At 39.4% G+C, this 20,405-nt stretch overlaps 2 protein-coding genes and 1 long non-coding RNA gene across 3 annotated transcripts; 1 reads left to right on the forward strand and 2 right to left on the reverse strand.

The window, feature by feature from the left end:
• Positions 1-2,210: 2,210 nt before the first annotated feature.
• On the forward strand, positions 2,211-14,129 carry LOC307262658 (all-trans-retinol 13,14-reductase-like; the record flags this gene model as incomplete). Its single annotated transcript, XM_080043610.1, has 12 exons — positions 2,211-2,376; positions 3,417-3,599; positions 4,909-5,047; positions 5,629-5,731; positions 5,974-6,169; positions 9,357-9,554; positions 10,348-10,467; positions 10,561-10,699; positions 11,217-11,326; positions 12,056-12,222; positions 12,560-12,719; positions 12,822-14,129. 12 exons carry the CDS (start codon positions 2,211-2,213, stop codon positions 12,959-12,961), a joined length of 1,821 nt encoding a protein of 606 aa, XP_079899736.1. The 3' UTR covers positions 12,962-14,129.
• A 420-nt stretch (positions 14,130-14,549) lies between these two features.
• LOC307262867 (DELTA-sagatoxin-Srs1a-like) lies at positions 14,550-16,414 on the reverse strand. Its single transcript, XM_080043873.1, has 3 exons — positions 16,405-16,414; positions 16,061-16,226; positions 14,550-15,968 (listed from the first exon to the last, which is right to left on the reverse strand). The coding sequence occupies exons 2-3, from the start codon at positions 16,207-16,209 to the stop codon at positions 15,551-15,553; spliced, it is 567 nt and encodes a 188-aa protein (XP_079899999.1). The 5' UTR covers positions 16,210-16,226; positions 16,405-16,414; the 3' UTR covers positions 14,550-15,550.
• Positions 16,415-17,162: 748 nt separating this feature from the next.
• Positions 17,163-19,422, reverse strand: LOC307262462. The gene is made up of 5 exons (XR_013845244.1): positions 19,264-19,422; positions 18,868-19,060; positions 18,352-18,462; positions 17,915-18,126; positions 17,163-17,692 (listed from the first exon to the last, which is right to left on the reverse strand). It is a non-coding gene; the product is annotated as an uncharacterized lncRNA (long non-coding RNA).
• Positions 19,423-20,405: the final 983 nt, after the last annotated feature.

Genomic DNA, 20,405 nt, shown 5'->3' on the forward strand with positions numbered 1-20,405 from the left:
AAAAAAGGGCAGTAAGATAGTGGAGCCTTTGGAGTTCACTCGGAGCTAAAGGAGAATGGGTAAGATGCACACAGAAGGCATTGGTGGAATTTGTGAAGGAGATTTTTTTTATGTGTGATTATTGATATTATTATGAGATAGGTTGTTATGATGTTAAGCAATTTGAATGGCTAAAATAACTAAAACTTAAATAAGTTGTTGTTTTTGAAAGAAGAAGAAGTAGAGGGGTGCATCAGATCATACCATTCCATCTATTAGGCCTCTAGGCTTCCTTTTTATAAAACAGTTGAGTGGTCAAGTAATTTTTTCTGACAAACTTCAACATTGGAAAACACTCACATATTTTATCTTAACGTTTCCAAGGATGCCTGAAGATAATACAATACACAAACACTTAACCTGACATAATTTCTCATTGTGTTGCTAAACAACAAATAATTAACAAGCATGGTTGTAGGAGTTGCCCATTTCTGGGAATTCTGTTTTCTTTGGTGTGGTGTGTTTTTCACATTTGTATGGCTGACTTTGACAGTAATTGGCCAGTTCACCTGCTGTGCAGAGTGTGGGGCCTTTTATCCTGCATAGTAGTTGAGGGCAGCTGGATGCATTTTCCCCTTTGGCAAATCAGGGTGTGGCGACGCCTTTCTTGGAGGTATAGAAGAGCTGCCATTTGTTTGTTAAAAAATTAAGAGGCGGTATCTTGTCCACCAACTTCGAGTTTGTTTTTGTGTGGCTGGGAGAGCACTGCCACATGGTTAAACATTACGAACAAGGTAAAGATGGGGTGTTCTCAACCATTTTTCACAGCTTTTGTTTTAGGAAATATAAAATGAATTGCACAGTAAAACAACTGACAAGGAAGAAGTTCAATCAAACCCTCTTTCTGCTTTTTTTTCTCCTCTTTTGAACCCTGCTGGCACCAAAATTATAAAACACATAACCTGATTTTTCAAAAATGGCATTGTTTGAAATTGACAAAAAAACAAACAATTAAAGGTGGATTCGGCGAGCGCTTGTAGTCTTTCTTGTCAAAATCAGAGAATATCTCCTCACGATCCACTAACTTTGTGTGACCTGAAAACAAATCAGTTTTTGTATACGCAGACTAGGCTCCGTAAACTGGCATGTAAACAAAGAGGGTTCACCGTAGCTAGAAACATAGCCAGTTTACAGACCCTAGGCTGTGATTTGACTTTGGATTTTCTTTCAGCGCACACATAAGCATATCAACAGTTATCTGAACTATTTGTGGGGGCTAGACTATCACGGTGTGTATTCCCTTTGTCAACCTTTTTATCCATTTTTGTAATATAGATAGACCAAAGTTAGTAAATGTGACAGGAACAACAAACTCAAAGCAATGCTGTGTAGATATTCCACAGGTTTTTAAAATGATTTCTCAGACCAAAATGTGTCTCAATGCCGAATAGAAATTAAATGAAATACATTTTAAACAATTTAAATAGGCTATGTTGTGAATTGTAATACTTATTGTACATATAAAATTCAATTCAATAACTTTGCATTTTCAACCTTGATATTTTTTAACGATTATTTTGGCACAGCATCAAAAGCCACACTGTGTTTCACTGCACGTGATTTGATCAAGTAAAACTTTGGAATCTTGCACCCGATCACCAGAATGAATCCTTGTGGGGCTTTTCCTCCTCATGGTTACTGGAAGGCTCCTGAGAAATAGAACCACGAACTTGAACCAACGTATAACATAGGCCTACTAACACCTCTGCCCGATAACCCAGAAAGCCAAGTGACCTACAAGTATCCCATCCTCAGTGTTTCAACTCTGAGAGCATCTTTGTTCAAATTCATGTGAGTGGAACCATTGGTGGTTTTCGGCTTTTTCAGCCTGGGGCTGATTAGCGACGTGCAGCAAATTGGTGCTGCGCATGTGAGCGCCAGTCTGAATGGAATCTGGTGACGCGATGAACAGCCAGCTCTCTTCTCTTGCCAGTCTCATGTCCTTGGTGTTGCGAATGAGTTTGCTGCTCTGATATTTTTAATTACCAAAATGTCATGTGCTATATTCCCTTTGACTGTCTTGATCCCTTAACCTTACAAAGCATCTACCCTCTTGTTTCTTATTACTCTCTCCACCCCTAACTTTCATCAGCTCCTCCTCTACAGTGAAGTGCTCTTATTTGGGACTTGTTGTTGGAAAGCTTTTGGGTCTTCCATACAGTGAACACAGCATGTGGTGGTGGCTGCTAGGGGTTTTGAGCTGCGGGCTGCTGGTGGCGGTGGTCCTGTTCTTCCTGGTCAGCGGGCGACGCATCCAGGTGTTCAATGAGAAGTGCGTCAGGCCCCCGGGACCTTTGGTCACCGACGTCAAGCAGCGGGATGAGCGGCTCAAGAGAGGTAAGAAAGATTGTGTTTTATGATCGCCACATACGGAGACAGAGAAGCTGTACTTTTCTATTAGCTCGCAGTCATCCAGCTATATCTGAAAAATAGTTAAGCAAAATTATGATTTACAGTAGAAAGTGTCAGTGGCTCTAGAAGTGTTGGTCAGTCCATTTCTTAGGTCCAGGCTAAAATATCTTGACAACGATTGAACGCATGCCATGCCAATCCAATTACAATCTTTCATTTAGTGCAAACTGTCCTGATCCCAGGGTGATACAACCTGCTAGTCAAAGTTTTCAAATGATCAGTAAAATAACTAAACTCAAAGTTGTCATGGTTCCCAGACGATTAATATGAGTGACTGGTGATCCCTGAACCAAGACGATGAATTGTCATCACCTTGCTGATGCTTTGGCCTTAGGACCATCATCAGGTTCAAACTGTCATTTGAGAAATACTCCTGACTGAATATCATGAATCATAATGTTTCTACTACTGGCATTTTACGGTGCAGATGATGAATCCTGCTACCTTTTACATCTAGCATCACAATGAGGTTCACATTTATATGAAGTAAAACGTTTCAACTACTCTTGGAAGGATTGCCATGAAAATGATCACAGACATGATGAATTGTCACTTTGGTGGTCTATTTCTTTCACAAGCACCATCATCAGATTTGATTCTGACCAATATTTTTAGTTTAAAACCAAATGCCTTCAAAATGCACATGCCTCAGTTGCACTTTAAGTGCCAATTAATGTTAGCTTTCTAATATCCTCTACTAAGATGACCAGGGTGAAAACATTACATCTGCTAATTGCCAGCGTGTTACCCTTGCCATTGTGAGCATGTTAACCTGCTGTGTTCAATATCCTGGCTCAAAGCACCACTGTGTGTTTAGGGATATTCTTGTATATAAGTATGCAATATAACATTTCCTGAATTTAAAAAAGTGTACAGTGTTATTTAGTGTTGTTTAACATGTTCTGATCTGCTGTGGCAGAATGTTTGGCTAAGGCTTGGACAATGCAATGTGTGCTCCCCTGCAGGGTTCCGTTCGGACCGTGTTCCTACTGATCTGGATGCAGTGGTGATTGGCAGTGGTATAGGAGGTTTGACAGCAGCAGCGCTATTGGCCAAAGCCGGGAAGAGGGTTGTCATTCTAGAGCAACATGATCAGGCTGGAGGCTGCACACACACCTTCGAGAACAAGGGATTTGAGTTTGACGTGGGTAAGAAAGCCAAGTTTACCGGTGAACGCACACAAGAACACTTTCATGTCTCGCCCTGCAGCTGCATTGTACCTTTTCTATTCAGCGGGTGAAAGATCATTTGAAGGTGTCCAATTATAAATCCATGGTTGTGTGGAAGCTATTTTATGTTGATTAGTTTAATTGTACTCTTGTCCCTACATTCATTATTTGATCATTGTATGAAGTGTATTCCCGATGGGGGCTGACACAATCATATCTTTCGCATCATCCTGAGCAACTCCCAGACTCAAATTAGCATTGAGTCATCAAGAGCCCGACTTGATTGTTCCATTGTTAGTCCATCTACCATCTGACCCTGTCAACCATTAGGTAGAAACCAGTTAATTGTGTGTATACAACTCAGAATGGACCCTGGCATTGCTCTGAGCAGGATGCGCTTGGTCTTCTCTCCATGCATGAAGGCTGACCATAATCATCTGTATTGTCTTTTGAAACTTAGTAAAGATTTGTTTTCATATTGGACTTGAGTGAAGTTTTCTTCAACCAAAAAATAATAATCCTAGCCATAGCTTTTCATTAAAATGACTGCATTTAGTCTTTTTATTTTCCTCCATTTAAGAGAAAAACCTGAACGCATCCAGCATTGCAGAGAGTTATATCTGAGCATAATTAACCATAACTGAGTGCTTTGGAGAACACTGGCACAGTTGTTAAAGATAATATCACACAATATGTGCTACCACTGCCATCATCATGTCCCAAGATAATCATGTACCATTCATCTGATCTGTCTGAAAAGCCAAAGCGTTCAAACAAAGCTGCCCTGTGTCCGGCTGTGCTGTAACAGTCACACTCGTCTACTTTTCTTACTGCAAGAGTTGATTGGGTGTAGATCAGGGTACAATTCAGTCATCTGATTGATTTCATACATAAATAATGACTTATTTTTACAAAACAATTACTCATTTGTGTTGTATAAGTACGAAGTTTCTATTCACAGATTAAACTAATGCTAAACGATGGATAAGAAAGAGACAGTTTTTGTTTTCTGCGGTGCTTTGACAAAAGTGCAAAGTGACCTGTTTAGTGTTTTCTGGATCCATTCATTATTAATTAATTTAGTGATATTTGCAAAAGTTAAAGAATTCCTGCATGTGAAAACCCCAGCAACCCAACTCGGTCCCACTCTTAAGGCAAATCAGCATTCTGGCTGACTTTCTGTATGCAGATGTAGAAATAATATGGGTTATAAAATCAAACGCAAGAAACATTTATTAAAGAGCTATGTGAAATGCGGTTGATTTAACCACTCCACTGCCACCATCAGGTATCCATTACCTGGGCCAGCTTCACGAGAACAGCCTGCTGAGGGTTGCTCTGGATCAGATCTCCGAGGGACAGCTGCAGTTCACACGACTGGAGAAGCACTTTGACACACTGGTTCTAGGTCAGCCTGACCAGCGCAGGTAGGCCTTGTTACATTTTAGGCACCGTGCAGTCCAATTCCATTTATTTATTTATTTTTGTCTATTAATTCTTCTTTGCTTGGCATACTGCCACAAGTAACCAGCCTCAACATATCCTCAACAATGGCATTGATCTATTAGGCCTATTTTTGTTTTTCAAAACAATTCATGCATGTATTACAATTCTGTCAAATGTTTGAATAAAAATGCAGATTTGGCAATATCCCAATAATGTGTATTGTGTTGGACAAAGCCAGGGATACAATCTTATTTCAACCAAGTTAGTGTCCACATTTTTCAAAGAACAGATTTTGGATACAGACTTTTTTCATTTTATAAATAAATAAAAAATATGTGACCTAATGACCTTGGACCATTTTTTTCAAGCACTAGTTCATTTTGTCCAGTGCTTGAAAAAAATCAATGTTTTTGCCTGCAGTTTTCTCGCCTTGAATGTTACGTTCCACTTCGTATCCCTTGAGAGTATCAACAGAGGACCATGGATCCTACCGTACCTGGCTTCCAACTAATCAACACAACCTTTTCCTCCCATGTCTGACCCACACTACCTGTCACTTCAGGGAATATCACATCCATTCTGGGAAAACGGAGATGGCAGCTAGCCTGAAGGAGCAGTTTCCAGGAGAAGAGGAGGCCATTGATGAGTTTATGAGACTAATGAAGGTATATAGTGAGTGAGGTCATAATTATAATAGACGAGAATGCAAAGTTTAACAAATGAACGAACATAGTTCCTTTTGACATAAATGGATACATGAAGTGCCACAAGGCTCAAGCCTGAGTCCACTATTTTTCTGTCTTTTCATGCTTCCATTTGTGGTCGCCAGTTGCAAACTAAGTATTGTGTCACTGCAATTCAGATGGTATCTATTTAACAGATGTACTTGTATGTCCTCCTGTTGCAGCTAGCCTCAAAGCGGACGCCACTTATCGCCGCCTTGAAGCTCATACCTTATTGGCTGGTTAACTTCCTGATTCGGACTGGCCTTTTAAATCGCATATCGTCAGTGTTCCGCCTGGCAGTAACCAACCACTCAGAAGTCATGTCCAGGCTCACAAAAAACAAGGATCTGCAGACGCTGTCGGCCTACCTGTTCTATGGTGATGGACATACTAACCCCAATGCATCATTGTTAACACACATTCTGTATTTCCACCTTAAGACGAGACACTGCAGGTTTATAGGGTAACATTTCTGACTTCTAAGTATCATCATAAAACGTTGCTAGTTGAGGACTTACATTAAAACAATTATTTTTTGTATTGAAATGTTTTCAAAAATGTTTAAATAAATTTTTTAATTTGGCAATACTTATTTGACTAATTATGGTTACATTTGCATCTCTTTAAAAACATATATATATATAGATGTTGGATAAAGCCAGAGTTAAAATCTTTAATTTCTACAACATATAAGTGTAAGACATGTTTAGAGAACAGTTTCGATACAGCCTTGTTCAATTATGGAATAAAAAAAAATACTATGTACAGCTCATTTACTGAGCATGTTGGTAACACTTTACAATAAGGTACACAAAAAAAGAGTAGTTACCCTTTTAAAAAGGTTAGTTACCCTTTTGAAAAGAGTAGTTACCCTTTTCAAAAAGAGTAGTTACCCTTTTCAAAAAGAGTAGTTACCCTTTTCGAAAAGAGTAGTTACCCTTTTCGAAAAGAGTAGTTACCCTTTTCAAAAAGAGTAGTTACACTTTTGAAAAGAGTAGTTACCCTTTTGAAAAGAGTAGTTACCCTTTTCAAAAAGAGTAGTTACCCTTTTCGAAAAGAGTAGTTACCCTTTTCGAAAAGAGTAGTTACCCTTTTTGAAAAGAGTAGTTACCCTTTTCAAAAAGAGTAGTTACCCTTTTGAAAAGAGTAGTTACCCTTTTGAAAAGAGTAGTTACCCTTTTCAAAAAGAGTAGTTACCCTTTTCAAAAAGAGTAGTTACCCTTTTCAAAAGGAGTAGTTACCCTTTTCGAAAAGAGTAGTTACCCTTTTTGAAAAGAGTAGTTACCCTTTTGAAAAGGTTAGTTACACTTTTGAAAAGAGTAGTTACCCTTTTGAAAAGAGTAGTTACCCTTTTCAAAAAGAGTAGTTACCCTTTTTGAAAAGAGTAGTTACCCTTTTGAAAAGAGTAGTTACCCTTTTGAAAAGAGTAGTTACCCTTTTGAAAAGAGTAGTTACCCTTTTCAAAAAGAGTAGTTACCCTTTTTGAAAAGAGTAGTTACCCTTTTAAAAAGGTTAGTTACCCTTTTGAAAAGGTTAGTTACCCTTTTGAAAAAGAGTAGTTACCCTTTTGAAAAGGTTAGTTACCCTTTTGAAAAGGTACGTTTTTGAATTTTCTCCATCCACTTAGAATGGGGCTGTGGAGTCATTTTTGGAAAATAACATTTCAGATCCACATACATATTTTCATATATTTTCATATTTTCGGGGTCCTGGGGCCCATTCCAGAGGAGGTAATTTCAAACTCCTGAAAAAGTTGAACATTTTGAAAGTTATTAGAGGAAAAGCATTCTCAAACTCTCGACTTAGGCAAATTTCACTTAGTTCAAAAGGGTAACTAACCTTTTCAAAAGGGTAACTACTCTTTTTGAAAAGGGTAACTAACCCTTTTGAAAAGGTTAGTTAACCTTTTGAAAAGAGTAGTTACCCTTTTCAAAAAGAGTAGTTACACTTTTGAAAAGAGTAGTTACCCTTTTGAAAAGAGTAGTTACCCTTTTCAAAAAGAGTAGTTACCCTTTTCGAAAAGAGTAGTTACCCTTTTCAAAAAGAGTAGTTACACTTTTGAAAAGAGTAGTTACCCTTTTGAAAAGAGTAGTTACCCTTTTCAAAAAGAGTAGTTACCCTTTTTGAAAAGAGTAGTTACCCTTTTAAAAAGGTTAGTTACCCTTTTGAAAAGGTTAGTTACCCTTTTGAAAAAGAGTAGTTACCCTTTTGAAAAAGAGTAGTTACCCTTTTGAAAAGGTACGTTTTTGAATTTTCTCCATCCACTTAGAATGGGGCTGTGGAGTCATTTTTGGAAAATAACATTTCAGATCCACATACATATTTTCATATATTTTCATATTTTCGGGGTCCTGGGGCCCATTCCAGAGGAGGTAATTTCAAACTCCTGAAAAAGTTGAACATTTTGAAAGTTATTAGAGGAAAAGCATTCTCAAACTCTCGACTTAGGCAAATTTCACTTAGTTCAAAAGGGTAACTAACCTTTTCAAAAGGGTAACTACTCTTTTTGAAAAGGGTAACTACTCTTTTCAAAAGAGTAACTACTCTTTTCAAAAGGGTAACTACTCTTTTCAAAAAGGGTAACTACTCTTTTTGAAAAGGGTAACTACTCTTTTCAAAAGGGTAACTACTCTTTTCAAAAGGGTAACTACTCTTTTTGAAAAGGGTAACTACTCTTTTTGAAAAGGGTAACTACTCTTTTCAAAAGGGTAACTACTCTTTTCAAAAAGGGTAACTACTCTTTTCAAAAAGGGTAACTACTCTTTTCAAAAAGGGTAACTACTCTTTTCGAAAAGGGTAACTACTCTTTTTGAAAAGGGTAACTACTCTTTTCAAAAGGGTAACTACTCTTTTCAAAAGTGTAACTAACCTTTTCAAAAGGGTAACTACTCTTTTCAAAAAGGGTAACTACTCTTTTCGAAAAGGGTAACTACTCTTTTTGAAAAGGGTAACTACTCTTTTTGAAAAGGGTAACTACTCTTTTTGAAAAGGGTAACTACTCTTTTCAAAAGGGTAACTACTCTTTTCAAAAGTGTAACTACTCTTTTTGAAAAGGGTAACTACTCTTTTCAAAAAGGGTAACTACTCTTTTCAAAAAGGGTAACTACTCTTTTCAAAAAGGGTAACTACTCTTTTTGAAAAGGGTAACTACTCTTTTTGAAAAGGGTAACTACTCTTTTCAAAAGGGTAACTAACCTTTTTAAAAGGGTAACTACTCTTTTTTTGTGTACCTTATTGTAAAGTGTTACCAGCATGTTTTTAAGAACGAAGTGTATCATAAATCAGACGATGAAAAAATCCTTCCGAATAGGGCCAAGAATGACGATGGAAAGTTTAGTTGATGTTAGTGCTTTAGGAGTTGAGATCCTTGGTTCAAACTAATGTTGAGATAATGGTCATTTAAAGGTTGTTGTATAAGAGAAATATACAGACGCAAACAGACGAGCGTTAGTCGAATAAACGATTAAATGTACATTTTGGACCTTTTTATTTATACTATGAAATAATACGGCATACTGTTTTTTCCTACAGTGTCTCCTTAATGCTCTGTAATATTTCATTTTAGGTGTCCCTCCCAAAGAGTCCAGTTTTCTCATCAATGCGCTCCTTCTCCACCACTACAAGCGTGGTGCGTACTACCCACGTGGGGGCGCCAGTGAATTTGCTTTTAACATCATCCCTGTGGTTCAGAAGGCAGGCGGCGCTGTGCTGGTCAGGGCTCCTGTACAACGGATCTTGCTAAACAAGCAAGGGAAGGTCTATGGTAAGAAAGGGAGGGGAGAGAGATTCTGGGATGAAGTGGCAATTTCCACGCAATTGGACACACAGCTCAGGTCTTTTGGGTCTGACAAACAACATGACACAGCATTCGAACATTTCGCTTTGAAAGTCGTTTGAATGGTCTCATCGAACAGGTGGTGTTGATAAAATAATTTTTAGATTTAGGGGAATCAATTGAGCCAAATTACCAAGCAACCCTACCCCGGAAATCCAGACTCTCCGCTAGCAAATTTTAATTTTCTCCGCATACTATTTTAGGCACAACCCGTTGGAGCTCATTAACTATGTTGGAAAATTCAGACTGACCAATCAAATCTTTCTATCTGATATGGGCGGGCGTAACCGGAAGACGACAGTGCTGTTCCTGCCCTATCAAAGTAGTGATAGTAAACAGCGGCTGTGGATACTTTGTTTGAATCGGATTTTGCTTCTACACTTAACGATAAGGTTCCAATTAACAGAAGGCGGCACTCAAATCTATCATTCGCAAGCTCATTCCCTGCCTGGGGTGGGCAATCCATCAGTTATCTGCTGAGAACCATGGCCTAAGATTTAGAGGTGTTGATCCTTATCCCAGCAGATGAGAAAACATGTCAACTTATATGAGGCTATTGAAAGTTTGGCTGTGATGATAGCTGTTTGTGTCGCGGTATAGGTTTGGAGTGGCCAACACAAACAATGAACATTAAGACATATGCTTCTGTGTATACTTTGATATCAAAAAAAAATTCTACCGAACAATGCTGGCCAGGATTAACACTATGTTTGTGGGTCAGGTGTAACAGTACGTAAAGGACAAGAAGAGATTGAGGTCCATGCCCCTGTTGTCATTTCCAACGCTGGAATCTTCAACACCTTCCAGAAGTTCCTGCCTCAGCAGATACAGGACACACCAGGTAAGTCAGTATGTGGATCACGAAAACAGTCAATTGCATTTGTATCTTTTTCTACCGGATATTTCCTGTGAAGTCTGTCTGTGTACTTTGTAGAGGTCAAGTCACTGTTGGGGATGGTGCAGCATGGTATGGGTTCCTTCTTGGTCTTTGTTGGTCTGGATGGAACCAAAGAGGAGCTGGGCATTGTTTCCACCAACTTCTGGATGTATAAAGACAATGACTTGGACTCACTGTAGGTTTCTATTTAATCTAACTTTTTAATTGTATTATTTATTATATTGCATTCCTTCCTCTCCTTGAATCATTGTTCTCTTCATTCTCATTTATACTGCTGGCTTTAATTTTTCTCTTCAAATGTAACAGTGCAAGGTTTGGGGTCATCCCTATATGTTGCCACAGTCCGATGGTCCCACAGCCCTATGTTCCTGAAATGAAGGATTACGTTCAGGCATCACAGCTGGGTGGTAAAATGTTAGAATAGGGTTGGGATTAGGGTGAGGGGGGTTAGGGTTAGTGATACACACACAAACATAATATTCTCTATTATAAAGTTGGATTACTTAGAAAAAGTGGGCCCAAAGGGCTATGGGATCATAGGCACGCTCCCCAAGGTTTAATCAAACTCAAGTTTACCTATTAAGTATTTTTCTATCCACCCTCTAAATCCCAGTGTAACAACCCATCCCTGTTTCCAATGTATTTTGCAATAAGATGTTCTGCTTAATAAGACTGTCTGTGGTTGTGTGAAGTATGGAGAAATACTCTTCTCTGAGCAAAGAGGAGGTATTGGGGAACATTCCCATGATGTTCATCACTTTCCCATCCGCCAAAGATCCTACATCAAACCTCAGACAGCCAGGTAACACACGTTCACGTTCTTTGTATTTCAGTGACTCCTTTGTCAGCTTTGATCTGTGTCTCCACATTCAGTTTTCTCTGTACTTGTTTATGGCAGATAATGTTATCATCATATGATTGGAAACACTGAATCCCAGGGATGTTAATTGAACATGTTTTCCTGCCCTCTGCTTAGTGCCAGCAATTACGTAACTGACAGCTTTGCATTTCAGCACAGAACATAGTTGAAGATGCTTTGGCACATTTACCAATTGGATTTCACAGAAACATTTTTAAACATTTGGGGTATCTTTCTAGCTTAAACTGTAACCTCACAAAATAATGTTATTGGTTAGTAGTTAGCTCGGCTTACAAGCGTTCAAAGTATATGATAGAGCAGATAAAATGCAAGGAAAGTGTGGTGTGTGTGTGTGTGTGTGTGTGTGTGGTGTTACAGGCACTGTGGGGAATTTAAATCCAACCAAGATTCAAGTTCCAACCAAAACACTACCCATCAGTTTACATTCCTTTTTGATGCAGGATTGTACAAATCCAGATGTTTAGCAGCAAAAATGTTCTCCTTTGCCTGAATGTTTGTGGCTTAATCGCTACATGCTATGTGACATTTAGCTGAACTGCAGCAAGAGTGTAGCCATAAGCAACTGTTATGTTGGATAGTAGAAGTTTATCCAAGATAGATAGAATTGACTAACCCATGACACACTCTTTTACCATTGTTCTCTCTGTGCAGGTAAGTCTTGCATGACGTTGCTAACCATGGCTCGCTATGAGTGGTTCGAGGAATGGGAGGGGACGAGGCTTGGCAAGCGGGGACAGGACTACCTTGATATGAAAAACGGCATGGCCCAAGAGCTGCTGGAGTGGGCACTGAAAATCCACCCTCAGTTGCGAGACAAGGTGTGTATCAGGGTTTGTGCCTCCAACCAATATATTGATAGTGTAGCGTGCGGCAGAATTATGTCGGACAGGCTCAATCTGGTGCTACACATTTGATGAAAGATAATGTAACTTTTTGAGGATTGCTGGACAGCATGCCCTATTTTCATCTTCCACATAGGGATTCTCATCGTCTGTCGTTCTCGCAATAATAACAACAAATGCAATAAAGTCAAATATTACACCATCTCTTAAACATATTTGTGTAATCCGTCTCGTTCATTATTAGGTAATTACCGAAACAATTACCTGCAATGATCCAGACTTTGGTAACACGCTTGTGTGTGTGTGTGTTCAGGTGGTGATGGTAGATGCCGCCACCCCTCTGACTAATGTCCACTATTTGGGTGCTCCAAGAGGAGAGATGTACGGCGCTGAACACAACGTGGAGCGCTTCAGCCCGGAAACGGTTGCCAAGACACGCGCACAAACACCCATCACTGGACTCTACCTCACAGGTGACCTGACTTAAAGACAGTTTCATCTGGTCTGGATCTGACAAAGACTTATGATGAGAAACCTGCTCATTCTGCGTGTATTTCTTTTTTTTTTTTGTGCAGGTCAGGACGTGTTTTGTAACGGCATGGCCGGCGCGCTGCACGGTGGATTGCTCTGTGCCTCTGCCGTTCTCAATCAGATCCTGTACATTGACCTTCTAGCCCTGAAGAACCGCCTCAAAAACAAAAAAGGGCTGATCTAGTAGTAGCAACAGGGCTGCAGTAGATGGCCTGATATGCGGAAGAGTGCAAAAGCAGTGATTGGAAACAGGAACAAAGTATGTCATTATAAATAAAGGTGATGAGATGAGGGAAAAAAAATATGTTTTTATTTGATAGCTCCTGGAAGAAGCTAGGGTGAAAAAGTGTTTTACTCCCTCTCCCAAGCTTGAGGTATTTTCCTCTTCACAAGGTCAACAATGAACTTGAACAACAAAGACCAGACATGGTATTTTGTGTTAGAATGGGTCTGACCTATGCAACCAAGGTGTCAATTGAACAGGTGAAAATACACTTGGTAAGACAGAGACGAGATAGAATGTGTCTTGAAAGTATTGGTTTATGACACATGAAAACAAACTGGGATGCGGCGGATATAAAAGCAAGAGGCAAGATCAAGGCGCAATGTTATGATGAACTAAATAAGTAAAAGTATGTCCCAATTGTAGCATACTGCATCCTAACTAGATTCTTTTTATCGTCAGATGTAGAATAGAAAAAAGAAAGAGTATGCGATTCGGAACGCAGGCATAGTGAACATGGATAGCCTTGAGAGTATGTTAGCGTGCTGACTTTAGCGTAAAGCTCGATACAATTCTGTATATAAATATAGCTGTCCCTTTAGGAGATCAGGTAGCATGTAACAATCACTGGCACATTTCATGTTGCCTCATCAGCCTCTCTATTCATCCTTCACTTGCATTGTTATTTCTTCAGAATGCATCATGCACTAAATATTCCTGGCCCCTATGAAGAAGTCTGTATGTTAGACTACAGCCATCCAGGTGTTTATTTTCAGTGTTTGATTCACTTTAAATTCTTCCAACTGCAAGAATCTTGCCACCACATATCTTTCATTCACATCCAGTGCCAGCTGGCTCCGGAGCCTAACAGCAGACAGGATGGGCGAGGTATTACCGAAATCATGCTGATTAACCTTCCAGTTTCCTTAAGCATTGTTTGGTGTATCGATCAACTTCTTTGTCTTTGTTTTATACAAGCTTACACTTCAAACAGATTGTCCTTTAATTACGTCTAATAAAATGATCAAATAAAATATTTTTTCATCTAGTAATTGCATGATGATCTAGCGCAGGAGTCTTCAAGGAGTCTTTCAGACCCTTTTTTGTTTGTTTGTGCAATGTCCGATTTTAATGAAAAAGTCCCTTATGTAGTTCTCTGACCAAATATTGTTCGCAACCCTTCCAATTATGAATTTTAAGTTTTAATTTCTCCCATTTTTTGTCCCGTTCTTTTTAATTTAAATAATTATTTCGACTATTTCACAAAAAAATAACCCTTTACATGCCATGTTGTATCAAACCACTTATTTACATTACTATTAAAAAAGAGATAAGCAAAAAATATTCAACATACTAATGGGTATTATGAGATTATTCTACTATTTGTTTGCCAGTCTGACATGGGTCAAACATAACCCACAACATTGACACACCAAGATCCATGCAGGTATTCATTTTCAGTGTTTGTTTCAATTTGAATTCTTCCAACTGCAAGCATCTTACCACCACATACCTTTCATTCACATCCAGTGCCAGCTGGCTCCGGAGCAAAAGAGTAACTTTACAGTAAACAGGAGGGGCGAGGTGTTATCGAAATCATGCTGAATAACTTCCTTCCAGTTCTCTTAAGCATTGTTTGTAGTATTAAGCAACTTTTTTGTTTCTTTTTATACAAGCTTACACTTCAAACAGATTGTCCTTTATTTATATCTAATAAAATAATTAAATAAAACATTTTATCACCTAGTAATTACATGATGATCAATCTTTTTCGGACCCGGGACCTCTTGATAGAGAAACAGAGCAGGGACCCACAGATAAAAAAAGAAACGACAGGGTTGAATTTTAAGCCTGGTCATACACTAACATAATTTGTTTATCCTTGTTTAAGTTATTTTGTACAAATGTATCGGCTTTACAGTTGATAAACTTTTATATGTCATTTTGATCCGCAAAGGTTTCGTTCCACCATAGGGGGAACACATAAGCTGCAGCCTGGGGGTCCTAGGTAAAATACTATGGGAATATCAGACTTGCTGGCTCGGGCCGTGCATGTGCATGGACGTGCACCACTTTAATCTGTTCATTTCAAAAACATCTGAATCTGATCGCGTATCAGCTGCTAAGGCATTATGAACATTATTGAAAATGTATAAATGATAGAAGCAATATTTAATTATACTTTATTTTTCTATTTCTGCCAAGCCAAAGCAGACAATCCAGTTGGAATAATTGTAATCATAATCTGACAAATGCAGTGAGAAGTAATGACCAAATCATCATATGAAACCAGGAAATATAAGCATATTAGATATGAGCGAGCTGAGCCTTAATAACAGGAAACATTACACCACTTCCTACACAGTTTAAGTTTCATCAATATAGAATCATTAGGACAATGTACAAAGGCAAAGGAACTATATACCCCATACATTGTTCTCATGAAGAAACAGCAGTTAACATAGATCCTCATACACAACATAACTAAGAGCATGAATGCAGAAAATCGTAATGAATGTTAGAATCACAGATTTCACATTGAGTTTTCCCTCAGTTGTCACTCACTTGCACCTTCATGAATGGTTGGTGGCAGTCGGACATTGTGGCATTGACGGTAACAGTGTCACTTTTGTGGGTGAGGCTGGGGCCCTTTGCTAACCCTCTGACAAACGATGCGTGTGTATCCTTGGACATCTCACGAAAGAGATGTTTATTGCACTCTTTGCTGACACCGTAGACTCCGAGTGCATACGCATTGGCCTTCGTGTTTTGGTCAAACGGCACCTTGTACATGACGGCGATTTTCTCGGTGGACACTTTGCTGGTGTTGTCGAGGAGATCATAAGTGAAGACGCCAACGGCTCCGCGTGCTGTGGTGGCAACCTTGGAGAACAACGCCTCCCCAGCTGCAGACGGTCGCAAAGTTGGTGGAAAAGGGATGAAGCAGCGTCCACTCTCTGTGTACACACTGCAGACAAGTACCATAGCAGAAACATATTCAAGGGGACATACTTTTCAAATAAGAAAGAAACTAAATAGTTACTTTTGAAAAAAAATCACCTGGGGTTACATAGAGTGTAGTTGGAGCACTCATTTGTAATGTGAACAGAGCACTGGCGATGTGTTGGCAGAGCATTTGCGATACTACCAATACCAACCCCTGTTCCCAGGACATCAGAGGCCAGGCCTACACTATTGGCAATGTCCATCTCTGCAGTGTGGCCGCCTGCTCAGATACACAGCACAGAAAGAACATTCCTTAGATATGTTTACATGAAATCAGACAACACGTTTCTAATGTTTTAATAAAATCAGAAAACTTTTTTTTCTAGTACATTTTTTTAAACATTATTATTTTGATGTGTTAAGCTCATTGTACAAAGCCATGCCCTCAGTGCACCTACCTGGCTGCTCTTGCCTTGGATGAACACCTGAGGTACGGCTGACAGCTCACTATATACTGTACCTGGTGGAGGGCAAAACCTGTTCCTGCAGATGATCTCCTTCCAAACAAGGAACACATTCCTATCGATCCATGCAACCCAGTGTCACTGCAACCACATCTATTTTAATTAGCTTTTAGATAACAATAAGCACATTCTTGACTGCTAAATCATTTTTCATAGAGGAATTCTGGTCTACATTGTGTTCGCAGACGCATGCATCGTTACAGCGCAACAAATAGCCTACTTCTTTGTTCCTAATAGTCCCAGCGACTTTTGATTTGAGATTCCAAACTAGTTGGCACTTCTTTCTGGTGCACATGGGCCAATGCCAGTTAAAGTTGTGCAATGTTATTTTTAGAGCTTTGTTCTGTCTTTTGATTTCTATCAAATGACTGACCGATGTGTTTATGTTGTTTCAGAGCCAACAAGAAAAAATAAGTTCATACAGAGAAGTGATTTCATGTCAAACTAGGTTTCAGACAAGGGTGCCCATTTTGTCCTCTTGTGGTAAGTTGCTAATGGAATATGCTGAAAAATGTATGTATTTAGATACATTTCTGCCAACTGGCTGATGACACCTTGTCACATTGCCTTGCCTACCGATTTTTAATGAGGCCACAGTATAGATGAAAAGGAGTGTGAAATACAGCCTTGATAATTTTTTTTTAATAAAGATCATTTTTTGTCATTTTCAAGCTTTATTAGATAGTACAGAGTTGAAATTGGGAGACAGAGACAGAGAGAGGGGGGATGACCTGCAGGAAAGGTCCACGGGTCGGATTCGAACCCGCGACCACTGCAACGAAGGCCAGAGCCACCGGAGCACCCACCTTGATCATTTTTATCCAAAAACAAAAATGTCATAAATTGTTACAAAGAAACCTCCCTGGACGATGTTTGAGTAGTCCTGCTAGACAAATTCACTTGGGATTTTCAAACCGAGTAGCCTATGTAAAAAGGAAAATGCATGCAATATTCACAGTGTGGGTTTATTGTTTAACATTTACAGTTCAATGTTATAGGCTGAAACAATGCTAAGTTCATAATGGTTAATATAAATCTTACAGTTTTACACATTAGACGGATATGGGCGGTTCAGTCTTTCTTTAATTTTATTTATTATCCCCTCTGCCAGCTCAGGGAGTAGCCTTGGCAACTTTCCTACATAGAGACAGTGCGGAACATAGACATTATAAAGGACCGGATCTTGGTACTGACGAGGTGGAGGAGGTTGGCATCAGCAGACCTAAGACAACGGGTACAAGGGGGTATTGGGGGGTATTGGGGGAGTTGGGGTTGAGAGGATCAGAGAGGTAGGGAGGGGACAGGTTGATGAGGGCGTTAACGGTGATGAGTAGTATTTCAAATCAACACGGTATTTGACAGCAAGCCAGTGGAGGTCGTGGAGGACATATTAAAGAGAGTAAAATAACATATACATAATTTCAAACTACTAATTTTGTCTTACCCGAGTAGAATTCAAGCTTTTCTTTAAGCTCTTCATTAATAAGTTTTTTTTTCTCTCAAATCCTCCAAAAGACTCTTTATGGTGGTCTTTGCCCTCTTTTCTCTGGCCATGGTATTTTTTTTTTCCCGCTCCAGACTTTCCACCCTTGCCAAGGCGTTGTCCAGTCTTGTCTTAAGAGCAGCCGGAGAAGCTGGGAAGGCATAGCCATGATCCTAGTAGAAAGAGGGATGAACATGGTTTGAGTAATGTTTTACATCACAAACATCACTTTGACACCACTAGTTTATGGTCCACATCCTTTCTTATAGTTATCACCTGTCAAAGCCACTGCCAGCACCGTGTGTGTGTGTGTGTGTGTGTGTGTGTGTGTGTGTGTGTGTGTGTGTGTGTGTGTGTGTGTGTGTAATGATATAAATGTTTAAAGTAGAAATACTCACATTATTAGGCTGCACTTGTGGGAGTGAGGTTGCTATTAGGGAATCCTGAGAGGCAATGGACAGGCTTTCTTTGGCTCTTCTGGAGGTCGACGTAGCCCTGCCCTTTTCCGACTAAAATTAAGAAGCATCATAGATAATAAAATAAAATAAATAAAAAATAAAATATATATATATATATATCCCCAGAAAAAAAAATAAGAGACCAGTCTGGATTTTTCTTAAATCTGTATCTCTTCATTGAAAATGCTCTAAACAACACTATTTTATTGTGAATTTGGTAGAAATGTTGTCAGCATAAAATCAAAATGTTCATTATACTCATTATACTCAAACATATGCCTCAAAAGAGTAAAACAAGAGACAATGAGCATTTGGAGTGGTCTCTTAATGTTTTCCGGAGCTGTATAGCCTATATAAAGTGATAAGTAGGATATCTCACCCTGCCCTGTGATTGAGAATAGAATATTTACATTTGTGAATTATAATATATCCATATCCTTATGATGCTACACCTACTCTTTGGAGGTGAACCGGGAAGCTGAAGACAGATGGAATAACACTATCTCGGAGGCGGACAATCTGACCCGTCCGATCCAAATCGCCCTGTTTAAAATGTTGCGAGCACAGCACTGTGGAACAACTGGCAGTGAATCCGCGTCTCCTCACAGCCACTTCCCACTTCTTCCTCTCATCTTTGTCCTTGGGAAACCTTCAACAAGTGTCAATTGTAATCTAAGTCAGTGTTATGGGATATGACTTATCAAGTCTCAGTTCATAGCCGGCTATGGGGTGAACACCGGCCGTAGTAAACATAGCCTAGCTTAGCTAGCTGGACACGATTTCAGTACAGTAATATAAACTCTGGTTCTATTCACAAAATACAATCAATAGTACGATAATGTTAAATCTTACTTGTGAAAGGTAATCCCCCGAGCCCTGTTGACGGTGGTCCGCCGATTAGAGCAGCCAAACGCAGCACAGTGAACTGGCATCTTGTTTGTTTGCTATCATAGATATAATATATGTCTATGGTTTGCTATCACCAAGTGGGGACATTTGTTTGTTGCTATGGTTTTGACCCTTCCAAGATGGCGCCCGCATTTCTCGTGCTCAACGGCCAATGGGGCGTCTACCCTTTATAATGTCGTGCGGAACGCGTCATAATCGGAGGCCACGCCCATCGTGGGGGAAAACAATTCACAGCGCTCCGTTCACTTTCTATTGAATGACACTCGTATTCGGCAAACAAACTTAATAAAAACGTAATACGACATGCCTTTCACAAATACACGTTACATACTCTAAAGCCACGACTCTTGTCTGTCTATACGAGCTGTTTTTGTGAAAATTGATTGAGTAATTTTCCATATCGAGACAAAACTCTTAACTAATGTATGCTTTATGCTAGGCTAATGTTAGCCTTCTGCTGTAGGCTAGCCAGGTCGGACGGGAAAAAACACCTCAATATCTAAAATTACTCAATCATTTTTCACAAAAACAGCTCGTATGGACAGACAATAGTGATGGCAGTGTGACACTGAAGCTTCGGTACTTGCTTCAAACCCTGATCTACAATTCCCAAGAAGCACTGCTTCGAAGCTTGCTTCAGAGTGAAAAAAATCACGTGACATATGACGTCCGAAGCAGCAACTGGTTCATTGCATGAATGAATCACTTACTGGTCCGCGGCTCGGTGGAGAAGCTTTGAGCAAAACAAAGAAACTGGCTCAATCCATAAGGCAGCCTACCTCAATACAAATCTTTGAGTGTCTAACCCCATCCCACATAACGTAAAGCATCGATTAGATTGGACTAGGGGATAACACACTGTCTGGGGTGTAGAGGATCGGGGTTCGAGTCCCGGCTTAGGGAGAAGGCATAGCCTAACTGCAAGTGCGATAGGCTTTTATATGCTGTTTCAATTATATCCAAGCCTACATGGACAGAAGGCTAGGCATATCCATTTAAGAACAATTTAGACATCTGTATTTAGATCAATATTTATTCGTGTAAAGATCATGATATTAAGTATACTGTATTTGGGTTTGTGTGTG

This window comes from Ammodytes marinus (genome assembly GCF_949987685.1).
Source record: "Ammodytes marinus genome assembly, chromosome: 16".
In the NCBI taxonomy this organism is placed as follows: domain Eukaryota; kingdom Metazoa; phylum Chordata; class Actinopteri; order Uranoscopiformes; family Ammodytidae; genus Ammodytes; species Ammodytes marinus.